Source organism: Aphelocoma coerulescens, chromosome 1A (assembly GCF_041296385.1).
Source record: "Aphelocoma coerulescens isolate FSJ_1873_10779 chromosome 1A, UR_Acoe_1.0, whole genome shotgun sequence".
NCBI lineage: Eukaryota > Metazoa > Chordata > Aves > Passeriformes > Corvidae > Aphelocoma > Aphelocoma coerulescens.
Genome location: NC_091014.1, coordinates 2,192,321 through 2,204,426, shown reverse-complemented (window position 1 = coordinate 2,204,426; position 12,106 = coordinate 2,192,321). Strand labels below are relative to the sequence as shown.

General features: G+C 46.8%; 1 protein-coding gene across 3 annotated transcripts in view; it reads left to right on the top strand.

Annotated features, from left to right (window-relative positions):
- The first annotated feature begins 344 nt into the window (after positions 1 to 344).
- FBH1 (F-box DNA helicase 1) overlaps positions 345 to 12,106 on the top strand; it is a 33,951-nt gene continuing 22,189 nt past the window's right edge. For 2 of the 3 annotated variants that reach the window (XR_011155987.1, XM_069033976.1), the window contains exons 1-8: positions 345 to 1,317; positions 2,091 to 2,258; positions 4,233 to 4,765; positions 6,644 to 6,774; positions 8,094 to 8,229; positions 8,453 to 8,643; positions 10,511 to 10,600; positions 11,754 to 11,848. Coding sequence is in view for 2 of the 3 variants with exons in the window: in XM_069033976.1 (XP_068890077.1) it covers positions 2,093 to 2,258; positions 4,233 to 4,765; positions 6,644 to 6,774; positions 8,094 to 8,229; positions 8,453 to 8,643; positions 10,511 to 10,600; positions 11,754 to 11,848 (1,342 nt within the window). In the remaining variant the exon portion in view is untranslated. Of the gene's footprint in view, positions 1,323 to 2,090; positions 2,259 to 4,232; positions 4,766 to 6,643; positions 6,775 to 8,093; positions 8,230 to 8,452; positions 8,644 to 10,510; positions 10,601 to 11,753; positions 11,849 to 12,106 lie in introns of all 3 variants that reach the window. The other variant, XM_069033990.1, reaches the window with a different exon arrangement.

The following is a 12,106-nucleotide window of genomic DNA, read 5'->3' as shown; positions in this document are numbered from 1 at the left end:
CTTGGAATTGAGGGGTTTGGCAACGGGAGGGGGCACAGGGCAGGGGGCCCTTGGCTGAGACAGCGTTAAAAAGTGGCTTCCTTGGCATTGGGAGGCTCCTTGGTAATGGGGGAATCCTTGGAATTGGGGGATCGGCACTGAGGGGACTCTTGGCACTGAGGGGACTTTGGGAATGAGAGACCCTTGAAAATGGGGGAATGCTTGGAATTGAGGGGTTCGGCAAAGGGGGAACGCTTGGTAACGGGGTGGGGGAGTGAACGGGGGGGGCTCTTGGCTGAGAAGGGGTTAAAAAGGGGCATTCCTTGGCGTTTGGGGGTCTCCTTGGGAATGGGAGAATCCTTGGAACTGGGGGATCGGCACTGAGGGGACTCTTGGCGTAGAAGGAGCCTTGGGAATGGGGGGGCTTGGCGTGGGGAGAACTTGGAAATGAGGGGATCCTCTGGAGGAGGTCGGTGCATGCATGTGGGAAAAGGGCTTGGAAACGACGTTCTGGGGGGAAATGGGGAGCGGCTCCAGCTTCCTCCCAAACGTTTCTCGTCCCTCCGGAGCTTCCCCCCGTCCTCTGGTGGCAGATCCTCTCGCTTCCCGGCTGGAATGTCACCTCCCGGCTGACATTCCTGGTGGGATGGAAGCCCCAGGCGCCCTGCCGCGGTGTCAGCCACAGGAAATCTCGGGAAAACGGGAAAAAACAGGAATGCGGGTGAAGGCTGAGCGAGAAATCCCATTTTTATGTAGAATCACAGAGTGATTTAGGTTGGAAAAGATCCTTAAGATCATCAAATCCAGCCGTTCCCTCAGCACTGCCAGAGCCACCACGTCCCTAAAAGCCACAGGACTGTCTTGGATCGTTTTGTTTTTTTTTTTTTTCCTTTTATTTGCCTCCTTTTCCACGTTTTGAAGAAATTGGGATGTTAGAAAACAGCCTCCCCGGGGAACTGAGTGCTTTTTAACTCTGCTCGGCTGAGCTGGCTCGGCTGAAAAGGAGGAAGCAGCACATCCAGAGACTCATTTCGGTTGGAAAAGAGCCCTAAAATCATCCAATCCAAGGAATAACCACGCTGATCCTTGGATCCTGCCCTGCAAGGACAGCGGATTTTTATTTTTTTTTATATTTTTTATGGCTGCTGCAAACGTGTGAAATATAAAATAAATTAAAGGAAGCGAAAGTGAAACTGCTGCTCCTGGCAGGAGGAAGTTCATCCCGTGACAGCTATTCCTGCTGCTTTTGGGGATCTTCCTGAGCATTTTTGGTGGAAAAAAGTTGGATTCTGTGGATTTTTTTTCTGGCCAGAAGAGAGGAGTTTGCGCCTACTCCACGTAAGGTTTGATTATTTTATCAGAACAATTCCTGGGGGGATTTTGTGCTGCTTCTTAACTGCAAGTGGGTTAAATTTCCTTCATAATGGAGGATCCCAGCTTGGATCTGTTTGGGAAAGGTCGGATTGATCTTCCTGGGGTAAATCACTGTCGTTTTTCCCGTGGGATGGAGCCTCCATGGGCATCTTGGAGATGCAGGAGTCACTCCGCATTCCCACAGATGTTGAAGCTGCTTCCTCCATGTGGTGTTGGAGAAAAAATCTGGAAAACCTTCCAGGATTGGGGTTTTTTTGTTGTTGTTGTCCTCCTGTTCCAAAGCCTCGTGGTGGAACCACCATTGGAGTGACTGCAAACAGAATCCCAGAATTCCTGACTGGATTGGGTTGGAAGGGAATTTAAAGCTCCTCCAATTCCACCTCATTCCATGGGCAGGGACACCTCCCACTGTCCCAGGCTGCTCCAAGCTCCATCCAGCCCGGCCTTGGACACTTCCAGGGGTCCAGGGGCAGCCACAGCTGCTCTGGGAATTCCATTCCAGCCCCTCCCCACCCTCCCAGCCAGGAATTCCTTCCCCATATCCCATCTATCCCTGCCCTCAGCCATTCCATCTTGTCCCATCCCTCCAGACAAACTCCTCACTGAAACTCTGGGACCTCTAAAAACTCCTGAAGGGAAACCGTGCTTTTGTGCTGGTGGATTCAGTGTCACTGTTCCCTAACCCTTTGGATTTGGGGCTTTTCCTTTTGTTTTTTTGTTCTCCTGTGTGGAAACAGGGATGAAGAGGTTCAAGAAGAGGCACCTCACAGCCCCCGAGTGCGAAGCTCTGGCCCAGAGCGCCGAAGGTTCCTCCCCCCTCAGGCAGCCCCTGAGCCAGGGACGAGGCAGAGAAGGAGGAAATCGAGGCCTTCATCCCACCCAGGGGACACGGAGACATCCCAGAGGTGCTGCCTGGGAATTCTGGGAGCGAGCTGGAGCCCCTCTGCTCTGGAGCCAGGCTGGGAGAGCTGGGAATGTTCCCCTGGAGCAGGGAAGGCTCCAGGGAGAGCTGAGAGCCCCTTGCAGGGCCTAAAGGGGCTCCAGGAGAGCTGCAGAGGGACTGGGGCCAAGGGCTGGAGGGCCAGGAGCCAGGGAATGGCTTCCCAGTGCCAGAGGGCAGGGCTGGATGGGAGACTGGGAATTGGGAATTGCTGGCTGGGAGGGTGGGGAGGGGCTGGGATGGAATTGCCAGAGCAGCTGTGGCTGCCCCTGGATCCCTGGCAGTGCCCAAGGCCAGGCTGGACACTGGGGCTTGGAGCAGCCTGGGACAGTGGGAGGTGTCCCTGCCCGTGGATGGGGTGGCACTGGAGGGGCTCTGAGGTCCTTTCCAACCCAACCCATTCAATTATTCCATGAAAAAGCGTTTCCTTGACTAATTCCCTTTCTGAGAGAGTAAGTTTGTGATTTTATTCATTTTATTTTCTTTATTTTATTTTATTTTTGGTTTCGTTTTGTTATTTTTAATGTTATTCAGTATTTTAACATTATTTCTATGACTTTTATGTCATTGTTCTTTTTTTTTGTTACTTTGTATTTTATTTTCTGTCTTTATTATTTTTATTTTCTTTAGGTTTTATTTATTGTATTTTAATAATTTGCTGGTTTGTTTCATTGCTTTTTTTGTTTACTTTATCAATTTTATGGATTTTACATTATATTATTTCAATTTTATTTCAGTTTAGAATTTTATTTCAATATTATTTTGTTATATAATTTTATTTTAGTGTTATTTTAATGTTATTTTCTTTCTTTTTATTTATTTCATGTCATACTTCATATTAATTTTAAAAATTTATTTTATTTATTTTATTTTTGTATTTTATTTTAATATTAATTTAATTTATTTTATTTTTGTATTTCATTTTATTTTAATTTATTTTATATCATTTAAAATTTAACTTTTAAAATTTATTTTATTTATTTTATTTTTGTATTTCATTTTCTTTTATCTTTATATTTCATTTATTTTATTTTTTTTATTTTTGTATTTTATTTTATTTTTATTTACTTTGTGTAATTTTTAAATTTAATTTTTAAAATTTATTTTATTTTTGCATTTCATTTTATTTTATTTTTATATTTCATTTTATTTATATTTCTTGTATTTTATTTTATTTTTGTATTTAATTTTATTTATTTTTGTATTTAATTTAATTTTATTTTTGCATTTCATTTTATTTTATTTTTATATTTCATTTTATTTATATATTTTGTATTTTATTTTATTTTTGTATTTTATTTATTTTATTTTTGTATTTCATTTTGGTTTATTTTTATATTTCATTTATTTATATATTTTGTGTTTTATTTTATTTTTGTATTTAATTTAATTTTATTTTTGCACTTCATTTTGTTTTATTTTTATATTTCATTTTATTTATATATTTTGTATTTTATTTTATTTTTGTATTTAATTTTATTTATTTTTGTATTTAATTTAATTTTATTTTTGCATTTCCTTTTATTTTTATATTTCTTTTTTTTGTATTTTATTTATTTTTTAAAATTTTTTTTTGTATTTCATTTTATGTATTTTATTTTATTTCATTTTAATTTTATTTTATTTGAGGCCTCAAAATCTCTGCTGCCTCCCACACCTGTGGCTGAGCAGACAGGCAGAAAGCAAGGAAAAATCATCCTGAATTATTCCTGAGGAGTGGCCATGGAACGTGGGATTCAGGCCCGTTTTGATTGGAATTTTGCCTGTACCTCACTCTCTCCCCAGAGAACATTCCCTGCTGAGCTGGGACCTGGCACCAAAATCCCAAATTCGACTCCCGAGTTCTTCTGGAGCACCTGGAACAGCTCCCACTTCCTGGGAGGAGCTGAGCATTCCCTGATTTCCATGGAATTCATTCCCACTCTCCCCCTTTGTGCAGGACCAGGCCGGCAGAGGAACATCCTGGATTTCTTCAGAAAGCGACAGGAGAAGCACCAAGTGGGGGCTGCAGGGATGAGGAGCTGTGGGATCAAGGAAGAGCCGCTGGATCCCTTTTTCCCTGGATCCAGTGATTCCTTCAGGGACAGGAGGGACACCAGCAGCAATTCCTCGCTTTGTCTGGATGACCAGGACTTCGTGGCAGCTCCCAGGGGACATTCCAGGAAAAGGGCTCTTCCCACTGCGGCCTCAGGCGTTCCCAAGGCAGAGCAGGATCCGTGGGGGGAGCCTGACAAGAAAATTCCAGACCTGAGCCGGATCAAGCAGGAATGTGAAGACCTGGAAGTGGAACCGCTTCCCGACACCCACTACGGGCTCCTGGGCACTCGGAACTGGGAAGTGCCTCAGGGAACGATGGATGATCTTCCTGCCGAAATCCTCAGGAATATCTTTGCCTTCCTGCCGGTGCCAGATCTGTACCAGAACCTGAGCCTGGTGTGTCACTCCTGGAGGGAGATAATCCGGGATCCGCTGGTAAGGAATGCTCTGGGGTTATCCCATGGGATCATCCATGCTCTGTCTGGCTCTCTTTGTTCCTTTGAATCCCTTGATTCCTTGAATTTTTAGGTCTCCTGGACGTAAAATTGCCACCCTCTATCCAAAATCCATATTGGAGCTGCATTCCTTCCCATACATGGAAAGAAGGATTCCATAAAATCCCCTTTTGGTGGCTTTTTTCCTGAGGGATCATCCAGGGAATTCCTGCAGCGTCCTCAAGCCTCTGGTTCCTTTAAATCCCTAGATTATTCCCACAATCCTTCAATTTTTAGGTCTCCTGCCATGTTTTGGTCTTCTGGACCTAAAATTGCCACCCTCTATCCAAAATCCATATTGGAGCCGCATTCCTTCCCATACATGGAAAGAGAGATTCCATAAAATCCCCTTTCAGTGTTTTTTTTTTCCTGAGGGTTCATCCAGGGAATTCCTGCTTGATCCCCAAGCCTCTGGGTGTGTTTGTGGTGTCTCCTGTCACCTGATGGATTTAGGGGAAAATCCTGGAGCTCTGTTTTTATGGATTCCTTTGCTTGGAAAGAGAGATTCCATAAAATCCCCTTTCACTGTCTTCCGGCAGCCCTTTTTTCCTGAGGGATCATCCAGGGAACTCCTGCAGCATCCTCAAGCCCCTGTTCCTTTAAATCCCTAGATTATTCCCACAATCCTTCAATTTTTAGGTCTCCTGCCCTGTTTTGGTCTTCTGGACCTAAAATTGCCACCCTCTATCCAAAATCCATATTGGAGCCGCATTCCTTCCCATACATGGAAAGAAGGATTCCATAAAATCCCCTTTGGGTGTTTTTTTTTCCTGAGGGATCATCCAGGGAATTCCTGCTTGATCCCCAAGCCTCTGGGTGTGTTTGTGGTGTCTCCTGTCACCTGATGGATTTAGGGGAAAATCCTGGAGCTCTGTTTTTATGGATTTTGGTTCATCCAGAGTCAAGGCAACCATCTGGAAGTTGTTTTGGCTGCAGGAATGATCCCTAAATCCCACAAAAAGCGGCTTGGGAACAACCAGCACTGCTCCCCATTCCCGCTGGGAACACTCAGAGTGGTGGTGTGGAGATCCAAGTTTTCCTTCATGCCATTCCCATCGATTTGGAGGGACACAATGCAGGAGTTGTGTCCTGTGTGTGCCGTGGGCGTGCAGAGCTGCAGAGATGGGATGTTCCCAAATCCTCTCCCACATCTGCTCCTCCCTCCCTGACACATCCGAAAACTCCGTCCTCCCTGGTTTTCCTGGAGAAATCCGAACAGCGGGATTGGGACGACAGCCCTTCGTGGACTCAGGGATTTTAAGCCTCAGAGCAGATCCCGGGCACAGGGCTGAACATGTGAATTAAATGGATGAATTTATGGGATGTTTGGATGTTTGAAACTGGAACAGCATCACCCTGTTCCCATTGTTCCCAAAAAAACAGCCCTGTTTGCAGCCTTTGAGGCTTTTTCCCTCTTTTCCCCTCTTTTCCATCTTTTTTTTCCCCTCTTCTATTTCCCTCTTTTTTCCCTTTTTTCCCCTCTTTTTCTTCTCTTTCTTCCCCTTTTTCTTCTCTTTTTTCCTCTTTTTTTGTGTTTTTTCTTTTTTCCCCTCTCTTTTTCCTCTTTCCTCCTTTTCTCCTCTTTCCTCCTTTTCTCCTCTTTCCTCCTTTTCTCCTCTTTCCTCCCCTCTTTCCTCCCCTCTTTCCTCCCCTCTTTCCTCCCCTCTTTTTTCCTCCTTCCTTCCCCATCTCCCATTCCCATCCAGCTCCTTTTTCAACTCCAGGACTTTGGGAGCCTCCTGGATTGGCTCCTTGCCCCTGGAATCCCAGTTCAGAATGCTGGGAGCTGAAAGCTGCTGCTCTGTGCTTCCCATTCCAGTTTATTCCTTGGAAAAAGCTCTACCAGCGGTACCTGATGAAGGAGGACACGGCCCTGCGCAGGGTTGAGCAGATCCTGCAGGAATTTTCCATAACCAAGGAGCAGGAGGGATGTGTCTTGGGGCTGATCAGGTGAGTCCATTTTGCACCTGTAGATCCTCAGATTTTCCTTGCTTTGGGATTTCTTCCATTGGATCCCGGGATTTGCCTGGAGAGGGATGGGTTTGTCTTCTAAACAGGTGGGAGATGTGGGAATGCAGGAGGAGAAGTGATTTTAATAGGAAAAACCACTAAAAATAGGTACAAATCTTTCCTTTTTTTCTTCTGACTCTGTTTGGACACAAGATCCTGGAATCATGGAATTATTTAGCTTGGAAAAGGCCTCTAGGACATTGAGTCCAACCATTCCCAGCACTGCCAAGGCCACCACTGCCCACATCCCCAAGTGCCACATCCACAGGGATTTGAAATCCCTCCGGGAATGGCAACTCCACCCCTGCCCTGGGCAGCCCATTCCAATGTTTTTCAACCTTTTCCATGGAGAAATTTTCCCTAAAATCCAATCGAAACCTCTCCTGGCCCCGCCTGAGGCCGTTCCCTCTCTCCTGTCCCTGTTCCCTGGGAGCAGAGCCCGACCCCCCCGGCTGCCCCCTCCTGTCAGGGACTTGTGCAGAGCCACAAGGTCCCCCCGGAGCCTCCTTTGCTCCAGCCTGAGCCCCTTTCCCAGCTCCCTGTGCCACTCCTGGGGCTCCAGCCCCTTCCCAGCTCCGTTCCCAAGCCCAAAACTGATCCCAGGATTTCAGGGAATGTACAAGTAGAGGATGAAATCTGGGGAGGTGGAAGGGGGCTGGCTGGAATTAGTCTTGCCCTGCCTGAGGCGGACCTGTAGAGACCATGATTCCATGATTCTATTTCCAATAGAATTTTCCTCTTTTCCCATTCCTGGAAAGCAGATTTCCTGGATCTGCACTGATTTATCCCCTCACAGCTCCCAACCAGCCCAATCCCAAGACAAATCCTTGAGAACCACAAGTGCTTTGCTCAGATCCCTGTGATCCAGAGAGCAAGGGTGGAATTGGGTTAGGAGCAAGGCGGATCTGCTTTCTGGAATCATGGAATGGTTTGGATTGGAGGGGAACCTTAAAATCATCCTGTTCCAACGCCTGGGCACGGAATTCCACTAAAGGAGACTTGGAGACAGCCAGAAGGAACTTCCAGGCTGAGGGCTGGATGCAGGAAGTTATTCCAGGTTCTGTGTGTCACAGAACTGGAAATTACTCATCTAAATGACTCCTGGCGCAGGAATGGGCTGGAAATCCATGTTCCAGCCGCTGCAATTCCATGGGAAACACAGCAGGGATGAATGAAACCTCCTGCAGCCTCGCTGCGGGAGCTTTGGAGGAGACACAATTTCCTTGGAGAGTAAATCCCTTGTTGTTCGTCCTGCACAGGTTGGTGTCATCCACGGCCACGGGCCCGAAGGTGGATCCCAGCGTGGTTCTCCGGAGTTTGGGAAGCCATCCCCTCTTCCCAAAGGCTCAAGTCTGCGTGCTCCACAAATTCCCAGACTTAAAGAGCAAGGCAGGGGTGGGTTTTATTTTTGTTTGTGGTTTTTTACCAACTTCCTGCTGCTTTGAGGTCACATCTCCCCCCTCCTGTGTCCCAGGTTTCTCCCTCTGGGATAATTCAGGCCAACTGAGGAGGATTTAACAGCTCCTCATGGAATTTTCCAGCATCCAAGGGGGGGGTTTCCGTCCTCCTGAAATCTCCAAGCTTTTTCCTCGCTCTTCCTTGTCCTTGCCCACCCCAGCCTGAGAAGATGTGGGCCATCCTTGCGGTCATGGTGCTGTTCTCCGACGGCGTCGGCGACATCCGGAGGCTCCTGGAATGCCTGCGGAGCCCCCGCTCCGAGCTGTCCATGGTGGAGGTGACTGAGGTGCTTTACTGCATGGCCACGCTGCTGTTTGCCATGAGGGACAGGAGCATTCCCATCACCAACAGGTCAGGAGCTTCCCATTCCATCCCTGCCGCGCCCAGGGACACTTCCCACCCTCCCAGCTTGCTCCGAGCCTGGCCTTGGACACTTCCAGGGATGAAGCAGCTACAGCTTCTCTGGGAATTCCATTCCAGGGCCTCAGCACCCTCCCAGTCAGGAATTGCTTCCCAATATCCCACTATCCCTGTCCTCTGGCAGTGGGAAGCCATTCCCCCTTATCCTGTCACTCTTCCAGGCAGAATTCCAAAAAACCCCCCTTTTGTCCCCAAAATAAAAGCAGGATTTCAAGGAACTTCCTGCTCAGCTCCAGCAATTTCATGTTTTTATTTCCTCCCCAAAATTGATTCATTTTACTTCGTTCCAAGTCCTGGGAGCTCCTTCCCTCACGATCCTTTTGATCCCAAAACCAAAAGGATCTTCCCCACAGATTCCTTCGGATTCCATCAGGATTGCAGTGAGGATGAGGATGAAGGACACAGGTAAATCCTTCTTGGGAGAAAACTGGCAAGGAGCTGGCCTGGAGAATGAAACTAGCCAGGAATTCGATGGCTCTGGAAGCTGGGAGTTCTAACCCAGCCTGTGGGACATGGAGAGGTTCATCCTCTGCTTCCTCAGGGAATTTGGGATGTTTGTGTGGGCTGTTAATGATAGATAATTGCTGGATCTAGTCATTAACCTGCAGAAAATGTGGCAGGATGGCCCTGGCCAGCAATGAGAGTTGTGCTCAAGGTCAAAATCCAGGGGTTTTAGCATCTCCAGCCCAGAAAAACTGGGAATGACCACAGTGAGATTTAGGGAATCAGGAGGAAATGTGTCCTGGAGGAATTGCCTGATCCCTGTTTGCAGCCCCTGCAGTAATTAATGATTCTGAGAGTTCACATCATGGTGGGAGACACAAAATCTGTCCTGAAGGGTGGAAGAAAGGAGCAAAACTGCCCTAAAAGAGGGAAAACCACAGTGGGAAAGCCCTGATGGAGAATCCAGGTTAATTTTAATCCAAATCATCCGATGGGAGACACAAAATCTGTCCTGGGGAATGGAAAAAAACAGCAAAACTGCCCTAAAAGAGGGAAAAACCACAGTGGGAAAGCCCTGATGGAGAATCCAGGTTAATTTTAAACCAGTTGTTGTCAACACAATGCAAAGCAAAGAGTCTCTTTGCTCTTCCCTCTGCAGTAAAAAACCACCAAGAATTCTTTTCAGAGTTCAAAACCTCCCACAAAACCATCCTGAAACAAGAAGTGCTTCACTTTAAAATCCCAAAGCAGCCCCAAATTCCCTCTCAGCTCCCCCTACCCCCAGGCTCTGCTGTTGACTGTGGTTCAGGAGAGCAGAATTATCCCGTGGACTCTGATCCCAGGTCGTGTTTGCATGGAAGACCCTGGAACCCAAAGCTGGCAGGGCTGAGGCAGAGGCCACACTCAGAGCTGTCCCCACGGTGCCTTTGCTGGCACTTTTCCAAGCAGAACTCCAAAAAAAACCAGCCATTTTTCCCCAAAATAAAAGCAGGATTTCAAGGAACTTCCTGCTCAGCTCCAACAATTTCACATTTTTATTACCTCCCCAAAATTGATTCATTTTACTTCGTTCCAAGTCCTGGGAGCTCCTTCCCTCACGATCCTGTTGTTCCCAAAGGTTCCTGGTGGTGCAGGTAAATCCCACCAATTCCTTCAGGATTGCAGTGAGGATGAGATAAGGATGAAGGAAACAGGTAAAAGCACTTCAAAATATCCATAATTTCCTGCAGAGCTTGAGGGGTTTTTTTGGGGGGAAATATCCAGGATATTGATGGTGTTGAAGCGGCTGCAGAGGTTTAACTTGTTATTAATGATTTCTCAGCAATAATTCTTGGTTGATCCTTTTTTTTCCTAGGATTCACTACAATCTTTTCTACTGTTTGTACCTGATGGAAAATGCTTCTGGAATTGTGCAGCCTCTGGGAGAGGGAAGAGTGGCTTCCAGGTAATCCTGCTCTGGGTCATCCAAGCAGTGACCAGAGCCTTGAGGGAATGCTGAGCATTCCATGGAGTGGGGAGCAAAATGTTCCACAGCAGGAAAAGGTGGACATGGATGAGGAGCTGATCCTGCTCCTCACCACCTTCTGCAGGAATTCCCAGAGGAAAATCAGGATCGGGCCTTAAATCTGTGAAACTGGAATTGCCAAGTTTAAATTCCCTGCTGGGTCTGTCATGGAATCATGGAATGGTTTGGAATCATCCAGTGCCAGCCCTGCCATGGGCAGGGACACCTCCCACTGTCCCAGGCTGCTCCCAGCCCCAATGTCCAGCCTGGCCTTGGACACTTCCAGGGATCCAGGGGCAGCCACAGCTGCTCTGGGAATTCCATTCCAGTCCCTCCCCACCCTCCCAGCCAGCAATTCCCAATTCCCAATCTCCCATCCAGCCCTGCCCTCTGGCACTGGGAAGCCATTCCCTGGCTCCTGGCCCTCCAGCCCTTGGCCCCAGTCCCTCTGCAGCTCTCCTGGAGCCCCTTTAGGCCCTGCAAGGGGCTCTCAGCTCTCCCTGGATCCTTCCCTTCTCCAGGGGAACATTCCCAGCTCTCCCAGCCTTTCCTCCATGGCTCCAGAGCCAATAAGGAATAAAACACTTCCCTGGCCTGTGGAGATACAGGCTTGGTTCCCTTTCTACTGCAGTTACCCTGGATTGAGTCATTCCATTCCTTATCCTTACCTGGAGAAGGAGAATGGGATAAATCCATCCAGCACTGAGGTCTAGCAAAGATAAAACTGGTTTTAATGAGCTTAAGGTGCCAAATTCATTCTTAAAGCACAGCTTAGTCCCTTAAAAAGATATTTTCCTGTGTTTGTTTGTGATGTTTTCCTGTATTTCCTAAAAAATCTTTCCCAAGTTTTTTTTTTTTTTTATCTCCAATATTTTCTCATTCCTTGCTTTTCTCCTTTTCACAAAAACCAAGTTGCTCCCAAGATGGGATGGGATCAGTCAATTCCTGGTTTCCCTGTTAATTTATTTTATGTGGGAGGATTTAGTTTAGGGATTTTTAAATCCCTAAAATAAATGATAATTCCTTTATAAATAAAAATTTATTTTAGGGATTCCTTTCCCACTTTTGATTGGAGTTTTTTCCCTGTTTTTAGTGGATTGCTTGGTGTCAGACTGACCCATGAGCAGCAGAGGATTTTGAATCACAAGATTGAGCCTGGCCAAACAGTGAAAATTATGGCATTTGCAGGTAAGACCCCAAAATGATGTTGGAAAAATCAATGGAAATTCCCAATCTGCTCCTTCCCTCCCTGATCCCTCTGTCTGAGGGATTGTGAGATCCCAAAGGGATCAACTTGTCCCTCTGGGATAACAAATTTAAGGGAAAACCTCCCAGAAATGGAGGCAGAATAAAAACACTGGAGGGAGGAGTGGGAAAAGGTGGAACAGCCCTGCAGGTCCTGAGGTTGGGAAAGGAGGGAGATGCTCCAGGTGCTGGAGTAGAGAT